General features: G+C 40.3%; 1 protein-coding gene across 2 annotated transcripts in view; it reads right to left on the bottom strand.

The window, feature by feature from the left end:
• Positions 1 to 17,992, bottom strand: part of LOC117289605 (ATP-dependent DNA helicase Q4-like) — a 52,795-nt gene that overhangs the window by 15,138 nt on the left and 19,665 nt on the right. For both annotated transcript variants that reach the window (XM_033770805.1, XM_033770806.1), the window contains exons 8-11: positions 17,348 to 17,440; positions 6,414 to 6,550; positions 5,760 to 6,032; positions 3,890 to 4,069 (exon numbers count right to left, since the gene is read on the bottom strand). In XM_033770805.1, coding sequence (XP_033626696.1) covers positions 3,890 to 4,069; positions 5,760 to 6,032; positions 6,414 to 6,550; positions 17,348 to 17,440 — 683 coding nt within the window. The remainder of the gene's footprint in view (positions 1 to 3,889; positions 4,070 to 5,759; positions 6,033 to 6,413; positions 6,551 to 17,347; positions 17,441 to 17,992) is intronic.

Here is a 17,992-nt window from a genome sequence, read left to right as displayed (position 1 = left end):
GCTTTAAATTATTCTAAATACCGAATTTGAACAACAAAAATACTCATTAGGGCTTGTTTAATATAGATTTAGCTTTTTAAACATTTATGCAATTCATTGTTTATAGTTTATGTATAGACAAAAGGAAACTTCTGGGACAAGGCTGTTCATTTGATCTTAAATTTTTTGAAACCCCTGTTGCAAATCTACGCCAGATTGTGAGATTATCAAAAGCTGGGTTTTACCCGAACACACAATGTTCGCGAGGGCATTAGATTAATGCGTGACGCAGTTTTAAGAGGAAGCTGACGCTTAAATGACAAATGAAAATGCTGTTCACCCTGCGCGAACAAAACAAGCATCTGCGTAAGTTTCGTGATCGGAGATGTGCAAAAATTCTAAATTTTTTCAAGTAACTTGACCTGAGGTCAAGTTTTCATATCGGCTTTTCTTCGTTATTTTGTTGAATTCTGTAATTTTATCTGTACTTTTATATATGTTGTTAATTAGTATCACATTTTCAACAAAATATGTAATTTTGATGGTCATAAGGTACGTTAAACTAAAATAACGGACGAAACAAAATCTCCCCAACGTAAAACTCCATAAGGTTGGGACCACAATGGTCCCGGAAGTTCAAATATGCGCGAGACTTGCACAGTCTATTTCAGTCTAACCCTGTTCCCTATAGACTGTGCAAGTCTCGCACAGATTTGAACTTCCGGGACCATTGTGGTCCCAACCTTATGGAGTTTTACGATGGGGAGATTTTGTTTCGTCCATTACTTTAGTTTAATATAGTTTATGACCATAAAAATGACATATGTTGTTAAAAATGTAATACTAATTAAAAAGCTAAAACTAATTTAAACAAGCTCTTATGGGTATTTTTGTTGTTCAGATTCAGCATTAAGAAAAAATTCAAGCAAAGATTTGATTCATAAAAAAATTAAGTTCTTCAGTTGTCGTGTTTTCTCGCTCCGGTGCGCGCGAGACTTGCACAGTCTATTCAGGCTTATCCTGTTCCCTTTTTCAGTCCAACCCTGTTCCCTATTTCAGTCCAACCCTGTTCCCTATTTCAGTCTAACCCTGTTCCCTATTTCAGGCTAACCCTGTTCCCTATTGCAATCCAACCCTGTTCCCTATTTCAGGCTAACCCTGTTCCCTATTGCAGTCTAACCCTGTTCCCTATTTCAGTCTAACCCTGTTCCCTTTTTCAGTCCAACCCTGTTCCCTATTTCAGTCCAACCCTGTTCCCTATTGCAGTCTCACCCGTTCCCTATTGCAGTCTAATCCGTTCCCTATTTCAGTCTTACCCTGTTCCCTATTGCAGTCCAACCCAGTTCCCTATTTCAGTCCAACCCAGTTCCCTATTTCAGTCTAACCCTGTTCCCTATTTCAGTCTAACCCTGTTCCCTATTTCAGTCCAACCCTGTTCCCTATTTCAGTCCAACCCTGTTCCCTATTGCAGTCTAACCCTGTTCCCTATTGCAGTCTAACCCTGTTCCCTATTGCAGTCTAACCCTGTTCCCTATTGCAGTCTAACCCTGTTCCCTATTTCAGTCCAACCCTATTCCCTATTTCAGTCCAACCCTATTCCCTATTTCAGTCCAACCCTGTTCCCTATTGCAGTCTAACCCTGTTCCCTATTGCAGTCTAATCCGTTCCCTATTTCAGGCTAACCCTGTTCCCTATTTCAGTCTTACCCTGTTCCCTATTGCAGTCCAACCCAGTTCCCTATTTCAGTCTAACCCTGTTCCCTATTTCAGTCTAACCCTGTTCCCTATTTCAGTCTAACCCTGTTCCCTATTGCAGTCTAACCCTGTTCCCTATTTCAGTCCAACCCTGTTCCCTATTGCAGTCTAACCCTGTTCCCTATTTCAGTCCAACCCTGTTCCCTATTGCAGTCTAACCCTGTTCCCTATTGCAGTCTAACCCAGTTCCCTATTTCAGTCTAACCCTGTTCCCTATTTCAGTCCAACCCTGTTCCCTATTGCAGTCTAACCCAGTTCCCTATTTCAGTCCAACTCTGTTCCCTATTTCAGTCTAACCCTGTTCCCTATTTCAGTCCAACCCTGTTCCCTATTGCAGTCTAACCCTGTTCCCTATTGCAGTCTAACCCTGTTCCCTATTGCAGTCTAACCCTGTTCCCTATTGCAGTCTAACCCTGTTCCCTATTTCAGTCCAACCCTGTTCCCTATTTCAGTCCAACCCTGTTCCCCATTGCAGTCTAATCCATTCCCTATTGCAGTCTAATCCGTTCCCTATTTCAGGCTAACCCTGTTCCCTATTTCAGTCTTACCCTGTTCCCTATTGCAGTCCAACCCAGTTCCCTATTTCAGTCTAACCCTGTTCCCTATTTCAGTCTAACCCTGTTTCCTATTGCAGTCTAACCCTGTTCCCTATTGCAGTCTAACCCTGTTCCCTATTGCAGTCTAACCCTGTTCCCTATTGCAGTCTAACCCTGTTCCCTATTTCAGTCTAACCCTGTTCCCTATTTCAGTCCAACCCTGTTCCCTATTGCAGTCTCACCCGTTCCCTATTGCAGTCTAATCCGTTCCCTATTTCAGTCCAACCCTATTCCCTATTTCAGTCTTACCCTGTTCCCCATTGCAGTCTAATCCATTCCCTATTGCAGTCTAATCCGTTCCCTATTTCAGGCTAACCCTGTTCCCTATTTCAGTCTTACCCTGTTCCCTATTGCAGTCTAACCCTGTTCCCTATTGCAGTCTAACCCTGTTCCCTATTTCAGTCCAACCCTGTTCCCTATTGCAGTCCAACCCTGTTCCCTATTGCAGTCTAACCCTGTTCCCTATTTCAGTCTAATCTGTTCCCCATTTCAGTCCAACCCAGTTCCCTATTTCAGTCCAACCCTATTCCCTATTTCAGTCCAACCCTGTTCCCCATTGCAGTCTAATCCATTCCCTATTGCAGTCTCACCCGTTCCCTATTGCAGTCTAACTCTGTTCCCTATTGCAGTCTAATCTGTTCCCCATTTCAGTCCAACCCAGTTCCCTATTTCAGTTCCCTATTTCAGTCTTACCCTGTTCCCTATTGCAGTCTCATCTGTTCCCTATTGCAGTCTCACCCGTTCCCTATTGCAGTCTAATCCGTTCCCCATTTCAGTCCAACCCTGTTCCCTATTTCAGTCTTACCCTGTTCCCTATTGCAGTCTCACCCGTTCCCTATTGCAGTCTAATCCGTTCCCTATTTCAGTCCAACCCTGTTCCCTATTTCAGTCCAACCCAGTTCCCTATTTCAGTCCAACCATGTTCCCTATTTCAGTCCAACCCTGTTCCCTATTTCAGTCCAACCCTGTTCCCTATTGCAGTCTAACCCTGTTCCCTATTTCAGTCCAACCCTGTTCCCTATTGCAGTCCAACCCTGTTCCCTATTTCAGTCCAACCCTATTCCCTATTTCAGTCCAACCCTGTTCCCTATTTCAGTCTAACCCTGTTCCCTATTTCAGTCCAACCCTGTTCCCTATTGCAGTCCAACCCTGTTCCCTATTGCAGTCTAACCCTGTTCCCTATTTCAGTCCAACCCTGTTCCCTATTTCAGTCCAACCCTGTTCCCTATTGCAGTCCAACCCTGTTCCCTATTTCAGTCCAACCCTGTTCCCTATTTCAGTCCAACCCTGTTCCCTATTGCAGTCTAACCCTGTTCCCTATTTCAGTCCAACCCTGTTCCCTATTGCAGTCCAACCCTGTTCCCTATTTCAGTCCAACCCTGTTCCCTATTTCAGTCTAACCCTGTTCCCTATTTCAGTCCAACCCTGTTCCCTATTTCAGTCCAACCCTATTCCCTATTTCAGTCCAACCCTGTTCCCCATTGCAGTCTAATCCATTCCCTATTGCAGTCTCACCCGTTCCCTATTGCAGTCTAACTCTGTTCCCTATTTCAGTCTTACCCGTTCCCTATTGCAGTCTCTTGATGATGATAACAATAGATTATCAGGTAAACACGTTCCTCTGATAATGGCTTCTTGATCATTGATGCCAAGATGTTGAGCTACACTCTGGGCTGTTGCCATGGTAGCAGTAGCTGTTAATCCAAGCAAGCATCTTACTCCCAGTCTATCTCTCAATACCTTTATAAAGATCACAGACAAAATGGTAAACAACTGTCCAAGGTCACAGCTGTTTCACAAAGATACATGCAATGCAATTATTACAGCAAGATATCATACTTTTTATGAAATCTATTCGTCATCTTATAGGTTACTAAGGAAATAGAAACATGGTGACAAGTTCTTAAAGGGCAGTTTCAGACCCTCCAAATTGTGGCCATGCATTTAAAGGCAAGGTCCCTCATCACCCTGTCCATAACCCCATCGCATGGCCAGAAACTGGACCTTATTGCGTTGCACTCTATTTGTGCCAGCGTAAGACGGTTGAACACTACCACATGAATGCATAAACTCTCCCAAGGTATTCATGAATGAGATTTAAAGGTAGGGTCATTGTCTGTTTTTTGTCGACATAATGCTGATTTCTAGACATAGTTATCAAGAAAGATACAATGAAAGCCACCTTTGAAACTTTCAGCTGCATATTGGCCTTCTTGTTCAGAAAATTGCAAACAAATTTCACAACATTTTCATCAAGAATTTCAAAATCAACCACAATTCACTAGATAACAGCGAGTACCCACTGTTTTGAGGGCAGTATTCAAAAGGACACCAAGAAATGTCAACAGATGCCTGTAGGCAATTTTTGGAGATTGACATTCATTGACCTGCTGTTATTGATTTATATTAAACAATGTGGAGATTGACATTCATTGACCTGCTGTTATTGATTTATATTAAACAATGTGGAGATTGACATTCATTGACCTGCTGTTATTGATTTATACTAAACAATGTGGAGATTGACATTCATTGACCTGCTGTTATTGATTTATATTAAACAATGTGGAGATTGACATTCATTGACCTGCTGTTATTGATTTATATTAAACAATGTGGATATTCACATTCATTGACCTGCTGTTGTTGATTTACATTCTTTGACCTGCTGTTATTGATTTATATTAAACAATGTGGAGATTCACATTCATTGACCTGCTGTTATTGATTTATATTAAACAATGTGGAGATTCACATTCATTGACCTGCTGTTATTGATACACATTCATTGACCTGCTGTTATTGATTTATATTAAACAATGTGGAGATTCACATTCATTGACCTGCTGTTATTGATTTACATTCATTGACCTGCTGTTATTGATTTATATTAAACAATGTGGAGATTCACATTCATTGACCTGCTGTTATTGATTTATATTAAACAATGTGGAGATTCACATTCATTGACCTGCTGTTATTGATTCACATTCATTGACCTGCTGTTATTGATTTAGATTAAACAATGTGGAGATTCACATTCATTTACCTGCTGTTATTGATTTATATTAAACCATGTGGAGAGTCACATTCATTGACCTGCTGTTATTGATTTATATTAAACAATGTGGAGATTCACATTCATTGACCTGCTGTTATTGATTTATATTAAACAATGTGGAGATTCACATTCATTGACCTGCTGTTATTGATTTATATTAAACAAGGGTATTTCAGATGAAAACATTTTGCAGGATGCTTACTGTCATTCTTTATAACATGTAGCTTTCAGGAATTACCAAACTACGACCCTAACTTTTATAGTGGACAACATCTTGGACTACAATATTGATCTTATTAATCCTTACAGCAATGTTTAGTGATACATATAGTCAAAAATAATACAACTATAAATAATACAAGAACTAACCTTGCACAGCATGAGATATGAGGGTCTGAAGTTATGAGACCATTCTGAGAGACAATGCACTTCATCAATACATGCAAATGCAATGGGAGGAAGAAGGTCAAGAGACGGCATACATCCTCCTCCTCTTCCTCCACCTCCTACTATTGCTTCTGGAGATACTAACAAGATATTCACTCCACCATTTTGTATATCTTTCACAACCTTCTCACGTTGAGGTTTGCTCATGTTACTATGAAGACGAACTCCTTTCAGACAATCTGGCAGTCCTAAAACCTATCAATGACAAGCATGTTATCAATAAGTAAATAGCAAAAAAGATCTGTTTTGTCATTTCATTGCCAAAGCTTATCTGTAGAGTGTTATTTAATTGATATGTTGTTTTTCCAGATCTTTGCTATCAATTTTAAAATACAAAACTAAACCAACAGTGCTAATATTAGCATCTTGCGTCTTGCAATTGATTTGCTGGGGAAATCTCTGACTTAAAAGGATTACATTTGACTTGGATCGAACTCAGCCAGTCTTAATTGAACCCAAAACTTGGGCCAATAACTTACATGTAATTGAACTTCCATATTGTGTGGGATAAAATGAAACAACTGAATTTTGAGTTTATTAGTGTGTACATGTTTTGTATAAAATGTATATGGCTACCTGATCATCCATAAGAGCAACAAGAGGTGAAATGACAAGAGTTAAGCATGGAGCACGCTGACTATACATCACAGATGCTAACTGGTATATCAAAGATTTACCAGCACCAGTTGACAATACCACCAGTGTGGACAATCCTGAAATGCAAAGAACATTTGTTTTTAGGTGAAGATACACACATTATGATTCAATGTTTACATGCACCCCACATGAAATAAAAGTACATTTTATTACCAAACCCTTGATTCACAAGGGGATGACCTGATATCAAGTGCAAATGACCAAAGTGTTAAAAACAAAGAGAATAAAAGAGCCTATGTTTACACACTTCTAACTGTGTCAATATCATTCGTTTATAAACACCCTCGCGTGATGCCCTCTTGACCAATCAGAATGGATAAACTGTTCCGGGTATTTATGACTATCATTTAAAAGCTAATATAATTTGAAAGTGATGTCAAGAGAGAACCCTTGTGATTAACTACACTACATAGACTATAATAAGACTCAATATCGTTTTGGAGAGAACCCTTGTGATTAACTACACTACATAGACTATAATAAGACTCAATATCGTTTTGTAGAGAACCCTTGTGATTAACTACACTACATAGACTACAATAACACTCAATATCATTTTGGAGAGAACCCTTGTGATTAACTACACATGTAGACTACAATAAGACTCAATATCGTTTTGGAGAGAACCCTTGTGATTAACTACACTACATAGACTACAATAAGACTCAATATCATTTTGGAGAGAACCCTTGTGATTAACTACACTACATAGACTACAATAAGACTCAATATCGTTTTGGAGAGAACCCTTGTGATTAACTACACTACATAGACTACAATAAGACTCAATATCGTTTTGGAGAGAACCCTTGTGATTAACTACACTACATAGACTACAATAAGACTCAATATCATTTTGGAGAGAACCCTTGTGATTAACTACACTACATAGACTATTGTCAGGGTGCATTCAGACGTGGTTCCATTGTTCTTTTCAACCAACCAAAGCAATGCATTTCGGGGAAAGGGTGCTTGTCTTTCTGGGATACGTCATTGAACATTCTGCCACCGAGGAGTTAAGATAGATTGTATAGTTTCGCAAAATTGTCCAGTTAAATGGCGCGGTCTCAAGTCGGAAATCGAAGGCAGGGTACGGGACGTGGCGGACAAGGAGTCCGCGGAAACTTAGTGACAGTGTCCAATGCAAAAAGAGGCCAGGTATGAGCACCAGCAGTGAGGGACGGACCAGAGCCCGGGCGAATGCCAGGGAAGCACTGAGCTCTGCAAACACCGTCACAGTCACAGCAGACGTCCACACACGACCCCCAGTCAGGGCGGCACCCATAATCAGATATCACAGGAGGATCCCGGTGAGGAAATCCAAGTGGTGAAGCCGATTGCTACTAGCCGGGCCATCGGTCCATCGGTCCATCGGGTGAGTCGCTACATTTAGCATTCAGACCTAATGCTGGGGCAAGTACAGCCCCAACAGTAATGCTAGTAGGTAACACGAAAACCATGAGTACGGAAAGGTTTTAAAAATCAAGTGTGTATAAAGGTCCAATAATTGCGAACACCCCACAGATTAATAGTCACGATATTTCACGGCCTTTACATGTAACTCAGGGTATAACGGGCCAACATTCTCAAAGCATGAGTACAGGTACACAAAGACTAGAAAGGGCAAACAATCATAATTTTTCTGGCAGCTTGCCGTTTAATATGAATGTTAGTCAGAGCTTGTGTCAGTCAGGCCAGTCAGGAATAAGTTACCCTAGTAGTTTAGTGTACAACTTGGCCAATTCTAGTCAATATTCAGGGTATTCCATACATAACAGGGATGGGGCATGTAATAGGTTAGGAGGGACATCATCTTCAATAGGACTGGGTGGTGCCCAACTTTCAAATGCAGGGTGCAACACAAATACAGCAGGGAGAAGTAGCATGTTGGGGTCCATTAATTGCACAGCGGGCTCTGGAAGCATACCGATTGTGAATAACATGCAGCTATGAATTTGCCATCAACTCCCTTTAATCCATTGATATCGGTTTGTAGCGAATTGGGCGAGGGCCTACCGCTAACCTTAAAATTTTAAGATTATTCATAGCGAGTTTGTGGATTTCGATGTGATCTTATAAAGAGTGACCCTATAGTAGTACAAATAGCGGTCAAGACATACAAGAATTTTTGCTGGCTGTAAACGAGGGGGGTTCTATAATATGGAAAGATAATAAACATTATTGAAATATTGTCAGATTGTACGCACAGAGAGCAGCAGCTCGTCCAATAAGGGGGGATGGTGCACTTATGATTGTCAATTTAGAATGAGGCAGCAATTAACACCAGTTAGATCATGGGCATCAATAATTGACGGTGAATTATGTTCCCAAAATTATATTCCCAAAATCTGAAAGGAGCGTGAACTCGACCATAAACAAGTCCAATGGTTCTCCCTGCTCATCCGACGAGGAATCTCTAGACAGATGGAAGGAGCATTTTGAAGCTGCCCTTAACCACCCACCAGCTCCATCTTGTCCAGACCTGGACATTCCAGTAGCTCCTCCAATAGATCTCGAGCCTGAGGATGCTCCCACCCTCGAAGAGGTGAAGTCAGCCATCAGAGAGCTAAAGAACGGTAGAGCAGCTGGTCCCGACCACATCCCCCCTGAGCTCTTGAAGTGCGCCATCGACCCGATCAGTGCTGTTCTCCACAAGCTCTTCCTTCAGGTATGGCGATCAGGAAAAGCCCCGGCAGAGTGGAAAGAGGGCATCATAGTTACACTATACAAAGGGAAGGGCCCCCGCACTGAATGCAGCAGCTACCGGCCCATCACGCTTCTATCTGTTCCAGGGAAGGTTTTTGCTCACGTCCTCCTGGCCCGGTTGAACCCCCTGCTTGTTGAGCACAGACGACCAGAGCAATCTGGATTCACGGCTGGTCGCTCCGCCATGGATGCCATTCTCGCCCTTCGTCTGCTGTCCGAGCTGCATCACGAGTTCCAACAACCCTTATCAGTGGCCTACGTTGACCTGAAGGCAGCTTTTGACTCGGTCGATAGGAAAGCACTTTGGAAAGCCCTCCAAGGCATAGGAGTTTCAGACCATCTCCTTACCCTCATCAAGGATCTCCATACCAGCACCACCGCTAGGGTGCGCCAAGGAAGGAATACCTCCGAAAGCTTCCTCACAAGATCTGGTGTAAGGCAGGGCTGCATCCTGGCACCCTCCCTTTTCTGCCGTGCGATGGACTGGATCCTTGATAGGGCTACTATGGTAGGGATCACCGTCGGTCAGTTCAGGTTTTCAGACCTGGACTACGCAGATGATGTCGCTCTCGTCAGTAACAATACCAACAATCTGAATACCGCAATCCAGTCTTTTCAGAGCGAGGCTGCCTACCTTGGCCTCAACATCTCTTGGCATAAAACGAAAATGCAAACTCTAGGTCCGGGCGGCTCCAGCACTCCTTCTCATGTTGTGGTGAATGGCCAGTCTGTCGACATTGTGGAGGATTTTGTATATCTGGGAAGCAAGATCTCCAACACTGGGCGCAGTGAACCCGACATCCTCAGACGCCTCGGTCTCGCTTCATCCGCTATGAACAGCTTACGCAGAATTTTGAGGCTAAAGAGTCTGAATCTCACCACCAAGCTGGGCATATACCGGACATGTGTCATTCCCGTCCTGCTATACGGCTCAGAAACCTGGACCCTTCTCAAACCCGACCTCAGAAGACTTGAGTCATTCCACCAGAGGTCTCAACGCTCAATCCTCGGCATCCAGTGGTTCAACTTCATCAGTAACATCGAGGTCACCCACAGTACAGGACTGCCCACCATCAACTACCAAATCCAACGTCGCCGCACCGCCTTCTTCGGTCACGTCGCTCGCCTGGCTGACAACATCCCAGCCAAAAGTGCTCTGGGCATCGCCGTCGATTCCAGGCGAGGTAAACCACCAGGTCCCGGCTGGAAGAGACCCCGTGGTCGTCCCAGGTCATCTTGGCAAGAACAACTGGGTCGGCCCAGCGTGATTGACGGCATGTGGGACGAAGCTGTAGGACGTGGACACAGGAGATCGGCGCGACGGACCTTTGCTGTCTATGCGGACGATTGATTGATTGATTGATTGAATTATGGGCATTTTACGTCACAGCACCATGTGTTAATCAAGCTCTAGAACAAAGTGTACATATAGAAGGGCAATAGCAAGTTTCATAGCCTTTCGGAATGATTGATCATTATTAGGCACTAAATGGCCAGCTTCCATAAATCAAGTGGTAGCCTATTGCATAATATTAAATTTAAAGACCTTTGCATCTTCTTTCATTGGTACATACGTATCAGGTTTTTCATATGTTTAATGGATAGGGTAGATGGCCTTAGCTTTCGATCCAAACTGGACCTAGTTCAGAGCATAAAACAAGTACAAACAAATACATATCCATATACAGAAAAAGAGAGGGGAAAGGGATTAAGGGAAGAAAGAAGCGGGAAAGAAAGAAGCAGGAAAATAACAGCCAATCAAAGTTTCTATTTCAGAAACAATTGGTGGCTATGAACCAATATGAGTAAAGTGGCGAGGACAAAGGATGTTAAGTATGAAAGGATGGATTACTGGACCATAAAAGTGGTAAATGCATTGTTCGTTAACAATGCAGGGAAACATGAAAGGGTAGAATTAGAGAGCAAGTTGCATCATGATGCAACTAACAATGGTCAATTAATAGAGAAAAGCAAGATCAAAGGTAGGATGGTATTAAAAATAGGTATGAGGGACCTGTGGAAAAAAAGGAGGGGGGGGGGGTTACTTACATGAGATAGTTATAGTAACAAATATAAAGGAACAACTTTAAAAAATTAATCTATACTTTATTTACAGAATATAAACAACATATAAGTTCTCAGGCAGAAGTGAAGTGGGGGGTAATGGGAAGTTATTTGACACCAGTGTTTATGTTTAGTCCAAAGGGTTTGACTGTCTTGAGTTGGTGAATCCAGTGTGATTCTCTATGCTTGCAGTCATATTTTATATGTTCATAAATTGCACAATTGGGAGGATCCCACGGGTAGTTTCATTGTTTCTAAGATGAAAGAGGGTTGTAGACGCTTGGACCCTCGGCAAGATTCAAGATGTCCCATTACATTTCCCGTGCTGAGCAGTCTGGTTAGTATTTTACCGCCAGTCTGCAAAATATTGAATTATTCGGTTGAGTCCCGAGGCGAATTAGAATAAATATACTTTATACTTTTTGTAAAGAGTTACACGCTTCAATGGTTCGGCGGGAACATTTAATAGGACTGGGTGCGGTACCCAGAGTAAGGCTTTAAGGTAGACACTTCACTCTTGCTCTGCTATCAATATACACGTTAAAGTTTTGTTAATTTAGTCTTTTCTTAGTCGTTATAGATTAAGTATCATCGGCAACAGTAGCAGCTACCATAGCTTAGCAGGGAGGTCTGTACTAGCTTGAGCCTGAAAGCGTTGATTTGCATAGATCAGGTGTACGTTTCCAATATTGGTTGGTTTTTCGTATCTGGCGGTCAACACAGCACTGATGTTCCATGGCAATGACACGTTGTGTCGTAAAAATGTCGGTACAAAATGTAACGAACATAGTATGCGGGCTAAACTGTAAAGCTTACATACATGAAAAGCAAAGGTGCATGATTAAAAATGATCAGTTGATCCGGTTATTCAAGTTACAGGGTGTAATTATTGTCAGTGAAGACAAACATTCGTAAAGTGGTTACAAAAAGTAACAAACATTATAATGTTGGACTAAAACGTAATAGAGTATGTACATGAGATGAGAAGACGCATGATTAAAAATGATCAGTTGATCCGGTGTTTTCACGTTACATGTGTAATTATTGGCAGTGAAGACAACAATTCGTAAAGTGGTTACAAAAAGTAACAAACATTATTATGTTGGATTAAAATGTAACAGAGCATGTACATGAAATGACAAGATGCATGATTAAAAAAGGTTCAATTACAGGGTGTTATTTTTACAGTAAAGACAAATGTTCGATGCAAACGTAGAAGAGTATGAAGATGAAAAGAGAAGATGAATGATTAAAAAGGGATCAGTTGATCCGGTTGTAGCATAGCTTGCAGTCATCTTCATCCGGTTGCAGCATAACTTGCAGACATACCATATTTGACTTATATGACCTTTATTAAAGTAGCATAATTAATGTTTAAAGTATAATCAGCATATGAAGCTCTGCTTTTAAAAGCAGCATTCTTGGTTGCCCTTTTCGGTTATCCTGAGGGTGAGTGAGTTTACAACTCATGCTGGCAAATTCCCAGTCGTTGCGTATTGGTGATATTTCCTTTAATCAGGAAGGGAATTTGCAAGTAGTTCTAAGATATCCAAAAACGGATCAAGTGGGTAAAGTCAAATCATTTCTATTGACAGGAATGCCAATACTTCACTGTTTGTACATTTAGGGGGGGCCCTTTGTCAGCCAGACAAGTTAATCACATCTTAATGCAGGGATTAAGGCCATCAGGTAAACCCCACACGCTTTTTTCAGCTCATAGTTGCAGGATATGTTTGGAGTTCGGGAGGAACAAATCAAAAGTATGGGGAGATGGAAGTCTGGCGCACTTGCATCCTACATTAGGCAAGACGTAATGTTTTCAATTGTCTAAATGGAATTTTACCGTTCGCAAAGTGAGGAATTGGTGTATTTATAACTGGAATGGTATACTTCTTTATGAGTGGATATCACTGGATGGAATTACATAAAGGGAAATCCCTTATATTATTATAGGTTTTCCCGGCCAATTTCAGCAAAAATCCATTTATTTTAACTCCTGGCTCAATCAATTTCGTTTTGAATGCACTTTGAATCAGCATTCAAGAGTCAAAAGGAGTTATTCAATTTCAACAGTTAAGCATTCACTGGTCAACTTACATCATTCAATTTCATCAGGCCGCAAGACTCATTCAATTTCGTTAAAGCCAGGTAGCTAGAGCTGGTCAACCATTCATTTTCATTAATGGGCAAACATTTTCCAAATCGTTAGGCATATGTGCTTATGCTCATTCGTTGCTGCCTATGTTGGACAAATCACTCATGAAAAATGCGTCAGATGGTATAACCCTAGCCAGACCTACATGCCAAGATGTCTTGCACGTCAGATCATTGAAGGTTAAAGAAGAAGAAGATGGAGACAAAACATATACATGTGTAACCCAGAACAACAGCACAAATAGAACAAATGTATAACAAAGAAAGAACCTGTGAAAAAAACAGGTAAACATTGAGTTTAACTTATTTGTAAATTTGAGAAAGAACCCTTATAATTTTCAGCTTTGTGCTTCCGTAAACAAAACGTGTTAACAAAGAAAAGAACCTGTGTAAAAAAAACCAGGATAACACTGAGTTTAACTTATTTGTAAATTTGAGAACAAACCCTTATGATTTTAAGCTACGGTGTAAGTGTTTCCCTAAAAAGGACTCATTAATTTCTTGTTTGACAAGTTCTGGACATAACAAAAACATAGACAAAAAGGCTAAAGCAAAAAAAAAAAGGTTTTCATTTCAATGTTATCGGATACTTTAAGGGTAACAAGGCAAGCAAAGGGCACAATTATTACAATTAAGAAAACAAAATGATGTAAAAACACCTATAGGAAAACATCTGTGTTAGTAAATGAGCTCTAATTTCCAATTTACTCATGTCATAAAGCCATTATAAGTCATCTTTAATTTGAATGCAAAGATTTTGAAATTCGTTGCACATGAATGAGAAAGAAAACTCAAACTAGCAACAAAATCATGTTCGCTTCGGTGGGTCTTAATTTGAATACATCAATTGCCAATAGGTAGTAGAAATTCAACTTAAGAATGGTCAAAGTGTAGTCTTGAATACCTATAAATGAAATAGAATGACTGAAGCGAATCTGAACGATCAAAATGCAATCATGTGTGCACGAAAACGAAATTGAATGCTTTAAGAGCTAAAAAGAAACCCTAGTTTGAGGGACTTAGGGGAAACTGCGTGAATTTGAATGCTTGGAATCAAATTGAATGATTTTTTGCTGAAATTGGCCGGGAAAACCTATATTAATTTGCGTTTTACCACTGAATCCTTGTGTCTGTGTATATTTATCAGGTGGTAATAGGGTTTAATGCGTAATGAAGTAAACCGATTTAACACCGGGAAATATGCATATAGTCATGTTACACAGTCGGGGCTAAGCGATTGGGATTGTCAGGGCGCATTCAGACGTGGTTCCATTGTTCTTTTCAACCAACCAAAGCAATGCATTTCGGGGAAAGGGTGCTTGTCTTGAATATTCTGCCACCGAGGAATTAAGATAGATTGTATAGTTTCGCAATATTCCCTCCCTCCCTCCCTGAGGTTAATGGAAGGGTCAGGGTATTACCGCATACGTGATACAGATTGAGTTGACTAATAATCTTACAACTTACACTTAAAGCGGTAAGTTTAGGTTGTTCCTATACAAAAGAAGCTAATAGGCATGGCAGCCTGTGAGGAAGTGGTAAATTAATTTATGTGAATTGATATGGATAAATATGGTGGTAATAAAATGATGTGATTGTATATAAAGAAGTAAATTAATTTGGTACCTTCTTGGCAACTCGCTGGAAGTGGGAACCTCATTGACCCAGAGTTTCTCCAGTCAATGAGTGCATTTATAATTATAATAATTGTAAATGGTCTGGTACCTTCTTTGGCAAATCGCCGAGAAGTGGGAATCTTTGCGGATTGGAATTTTACCGTTCGCAAAGTGAGGAATTGGGAACCTTTGCGGATTGGCCGCAAAGTGTATTTATAATTGGAACTGGTATACTTCTTTATGAGTGGATATCACTGGATGGAATTAAATAAAGGGAAATCCCTTATATTATTAATAATTGGCGTTTTACCACTGAATTCAGAGTACGGAATAATTTAACTCTTGGCAGAGTTCACTACAACAACAAATCCTTGTGTCTGTGTATATTTATCAGGTGGTAACTACACTACATTGACTATAATAAGACTCAACATTGTTTAGGACCTTGCAAAGTTGACCAAGATGCAAAAATTTCTCCATGCCTCTTATAACTTTTACTCAGTAAATGGTTCCTAGTTATCATTTGGAATTATAACATTAAACAGTATTTAGCAAGAACTTGCATTTCTTCTCTCTCAACAAAAGTTGGTTTTGATTTAACAATTGGAATGTTTTGAAATAAAATATTAATCTTCTCTTGAAAGAAGGAAAACCGACGGGGTAAATTTACTAATTCAATTTTGGGGTGACAAAGAGAGATTTACTATGGCTGAACTTGAACCAGCGACCTCCAGATGCAAGTTTTTATGCTAACAATTATTTTGAGTAATTACCAATAGCGTCCAGTGCCTTTAGAGAATTTGTCTACAAAAATTTGTTCAAAAACGTTAAGCATATATATATATTAACATAAGACAAATTATTTAAAAAAAAAATTGTTTGAGGCCTGAGCATTATTGTAATTTTGGGATTAAAAACCGCCTGGCGTATAAACCCCACTTCCCAAAATATGGACAAAAATATTCAGGTGTCAGCGGTTAAACCGCCTGGCATATAAACCGCAGTCTCGAGTCCACCAAGAGAGGGGCCGTGCGTGTTTGTGGTCCTTTGATGTGGCGATGTGCATCGACTGGCAGTAGGCACATAAGTCATTGTATGTCGCCACAAAGTGCGAGTTGCATTGCAATAAAATCAAAATGTATTAAAATTAAAACCAAATAGATCATTTTTGTAATGGTCTATTAGGATAGTCTGCAGCAAATGGGCCTATTTTTAAAAATATTTATCGATATCATTACTGTGACAACTGATCAACGTTGTAGCTACACGGTCAACGCCGGACGGTCTTGACTGGCCCCAGCTTTAAAATTATATGACCGAGGATTGAATAAATTTAACAAACTCCGATCGGCATGAAATTAATTATAACTGAAAAATAAAGAAAAAACTTTGTTGTAAACTCCTTATAACAAGTGTTTTTGTTTCTGTTAAAACAATCAAAACAAATTTATTCTCCAAATCCCGCGATTATTGCTTACATGGGCCACTTGAATGGTGTGCATGGGTTGGCAGACGAGTCGATCGTATCAAAGTCTGCTCTAAAAAGCATGCACCCATCTGTACACGCATATGCTATGGCAGCCGGTACCCAGAAGTAAGCAATTTGGCAATGACACTTTAGCGTGTGATTTTTCTCTGTGTGGAAGGGCAACCCGGCTATATTTCTTTTGCAGCTGTCTCGCACCTCGTACTCACGATCGTGCCTTTGCGATCCACACCATTATATTGTGACACATCACGGATTATATCATGGGTCCGAGGATGACAACTATTTCCATTTCGCCATTAAGAAAAGTTGCTGGACTAACATCATTTTGACGTTCAAAGTGTTCATAATTATGGGAAAAAAAACGGTCTTATGAACAGTTGGATTTCCTTAAACAAATATGGAGTAGAAATAGGACTTTTTGTGAACCATTCATCTGGGACTAAAAACAAGGTATGGCCTTGTAACGGCGGACTAGGTTGGTGGAGTCATCCACATAGCCTAAAATAAATTCTTTTAAAAGAATTTTCAGAGTGAGTTTGGCGCAACCGTGGATGATTTTTCCTGTCTGTTTTGTATTTGTTTTAAGTATATTTTTCAAAAGACCTTTCTTAAAAAAAAAATGTACGCTGTATTTTTTTCTTCACTCGATATTAATATGTCGGCATATAAGCCGCTCGATGCATAAACCGCAGAAGCTTTAAAAAAGGGCCAAAATCAGCGTATAAACTGCGGTTTATAATCCGAAAATTACGGTAGTAATGGCAAAAGTGATGTACATGTAACATGGGAACATGCGTTTCCAATTTAGTTAATAGAGTGTTTACCTGATAGAATTCTCATGATGGCTTGTTCTTGACCTTGCCTAAAGCCTTTATAACCCATTTGTTGCAATGCTGTGAAGACTGAACCTGGTGCCTCTGTAAGAAAAAAAAAATCACATTGGCTCACCATCAACTTGATTAACTTATGATTCAACAGCAAAGCCCAACTGAATCTCTAATATTGATCTTTTCTAACTAAATTGTTTGCAATGTCAAAGTTTGTCATCAACCAGGCATCATGCCATTACACAAATTCACCTGCAATTTATCTTGTCCATCTAAAGGTTTTCTATCAACACTCACGTTTGCATGGAGATTGGGTTTGAAGTCTTGTGACAAATCTCTGCTTACAATAGTTTTAGGAAGTTGAATTTTACCAGCAGCTGCCCCACTTAAATAAGTGTACTTGTAGAATGCTCCGAGATGCTTCAAGTAGCATTTAACTGACACACCACTGGTAAAGGGAACAACATTGAGCCTTATGTCTACCATGTCTACTTACTAGGTCTCTGCTGCTCAAATATTCTGATGGATTTTCAGCCTTGTGCTCTTTAGTATTTACTAAAGAACACAAGCATGTTGTGCAATGTTGCGAAAGGGCACAGAATCATCACAAATACCTACTACATGTATGGTGTAGCATCAGTA

Source organism: Asterias rubens, chromosome 4 (genome assembly GCF_902459465.1).
Source record: "Asterias rubens chromosome 4, eAstRub1.3, whole genome shotgun sequence".
Taxonomy (NCBI): domain Eukaryota; kingdom Metazoa; phylum Echinodermata; class Asteroidea; order Forcipulatida; family Asteriidae; genus Asterias; species Asterias rubens.
This window is presented reverse-complemented; position numbering and strand designations above follow the sequence as displayed.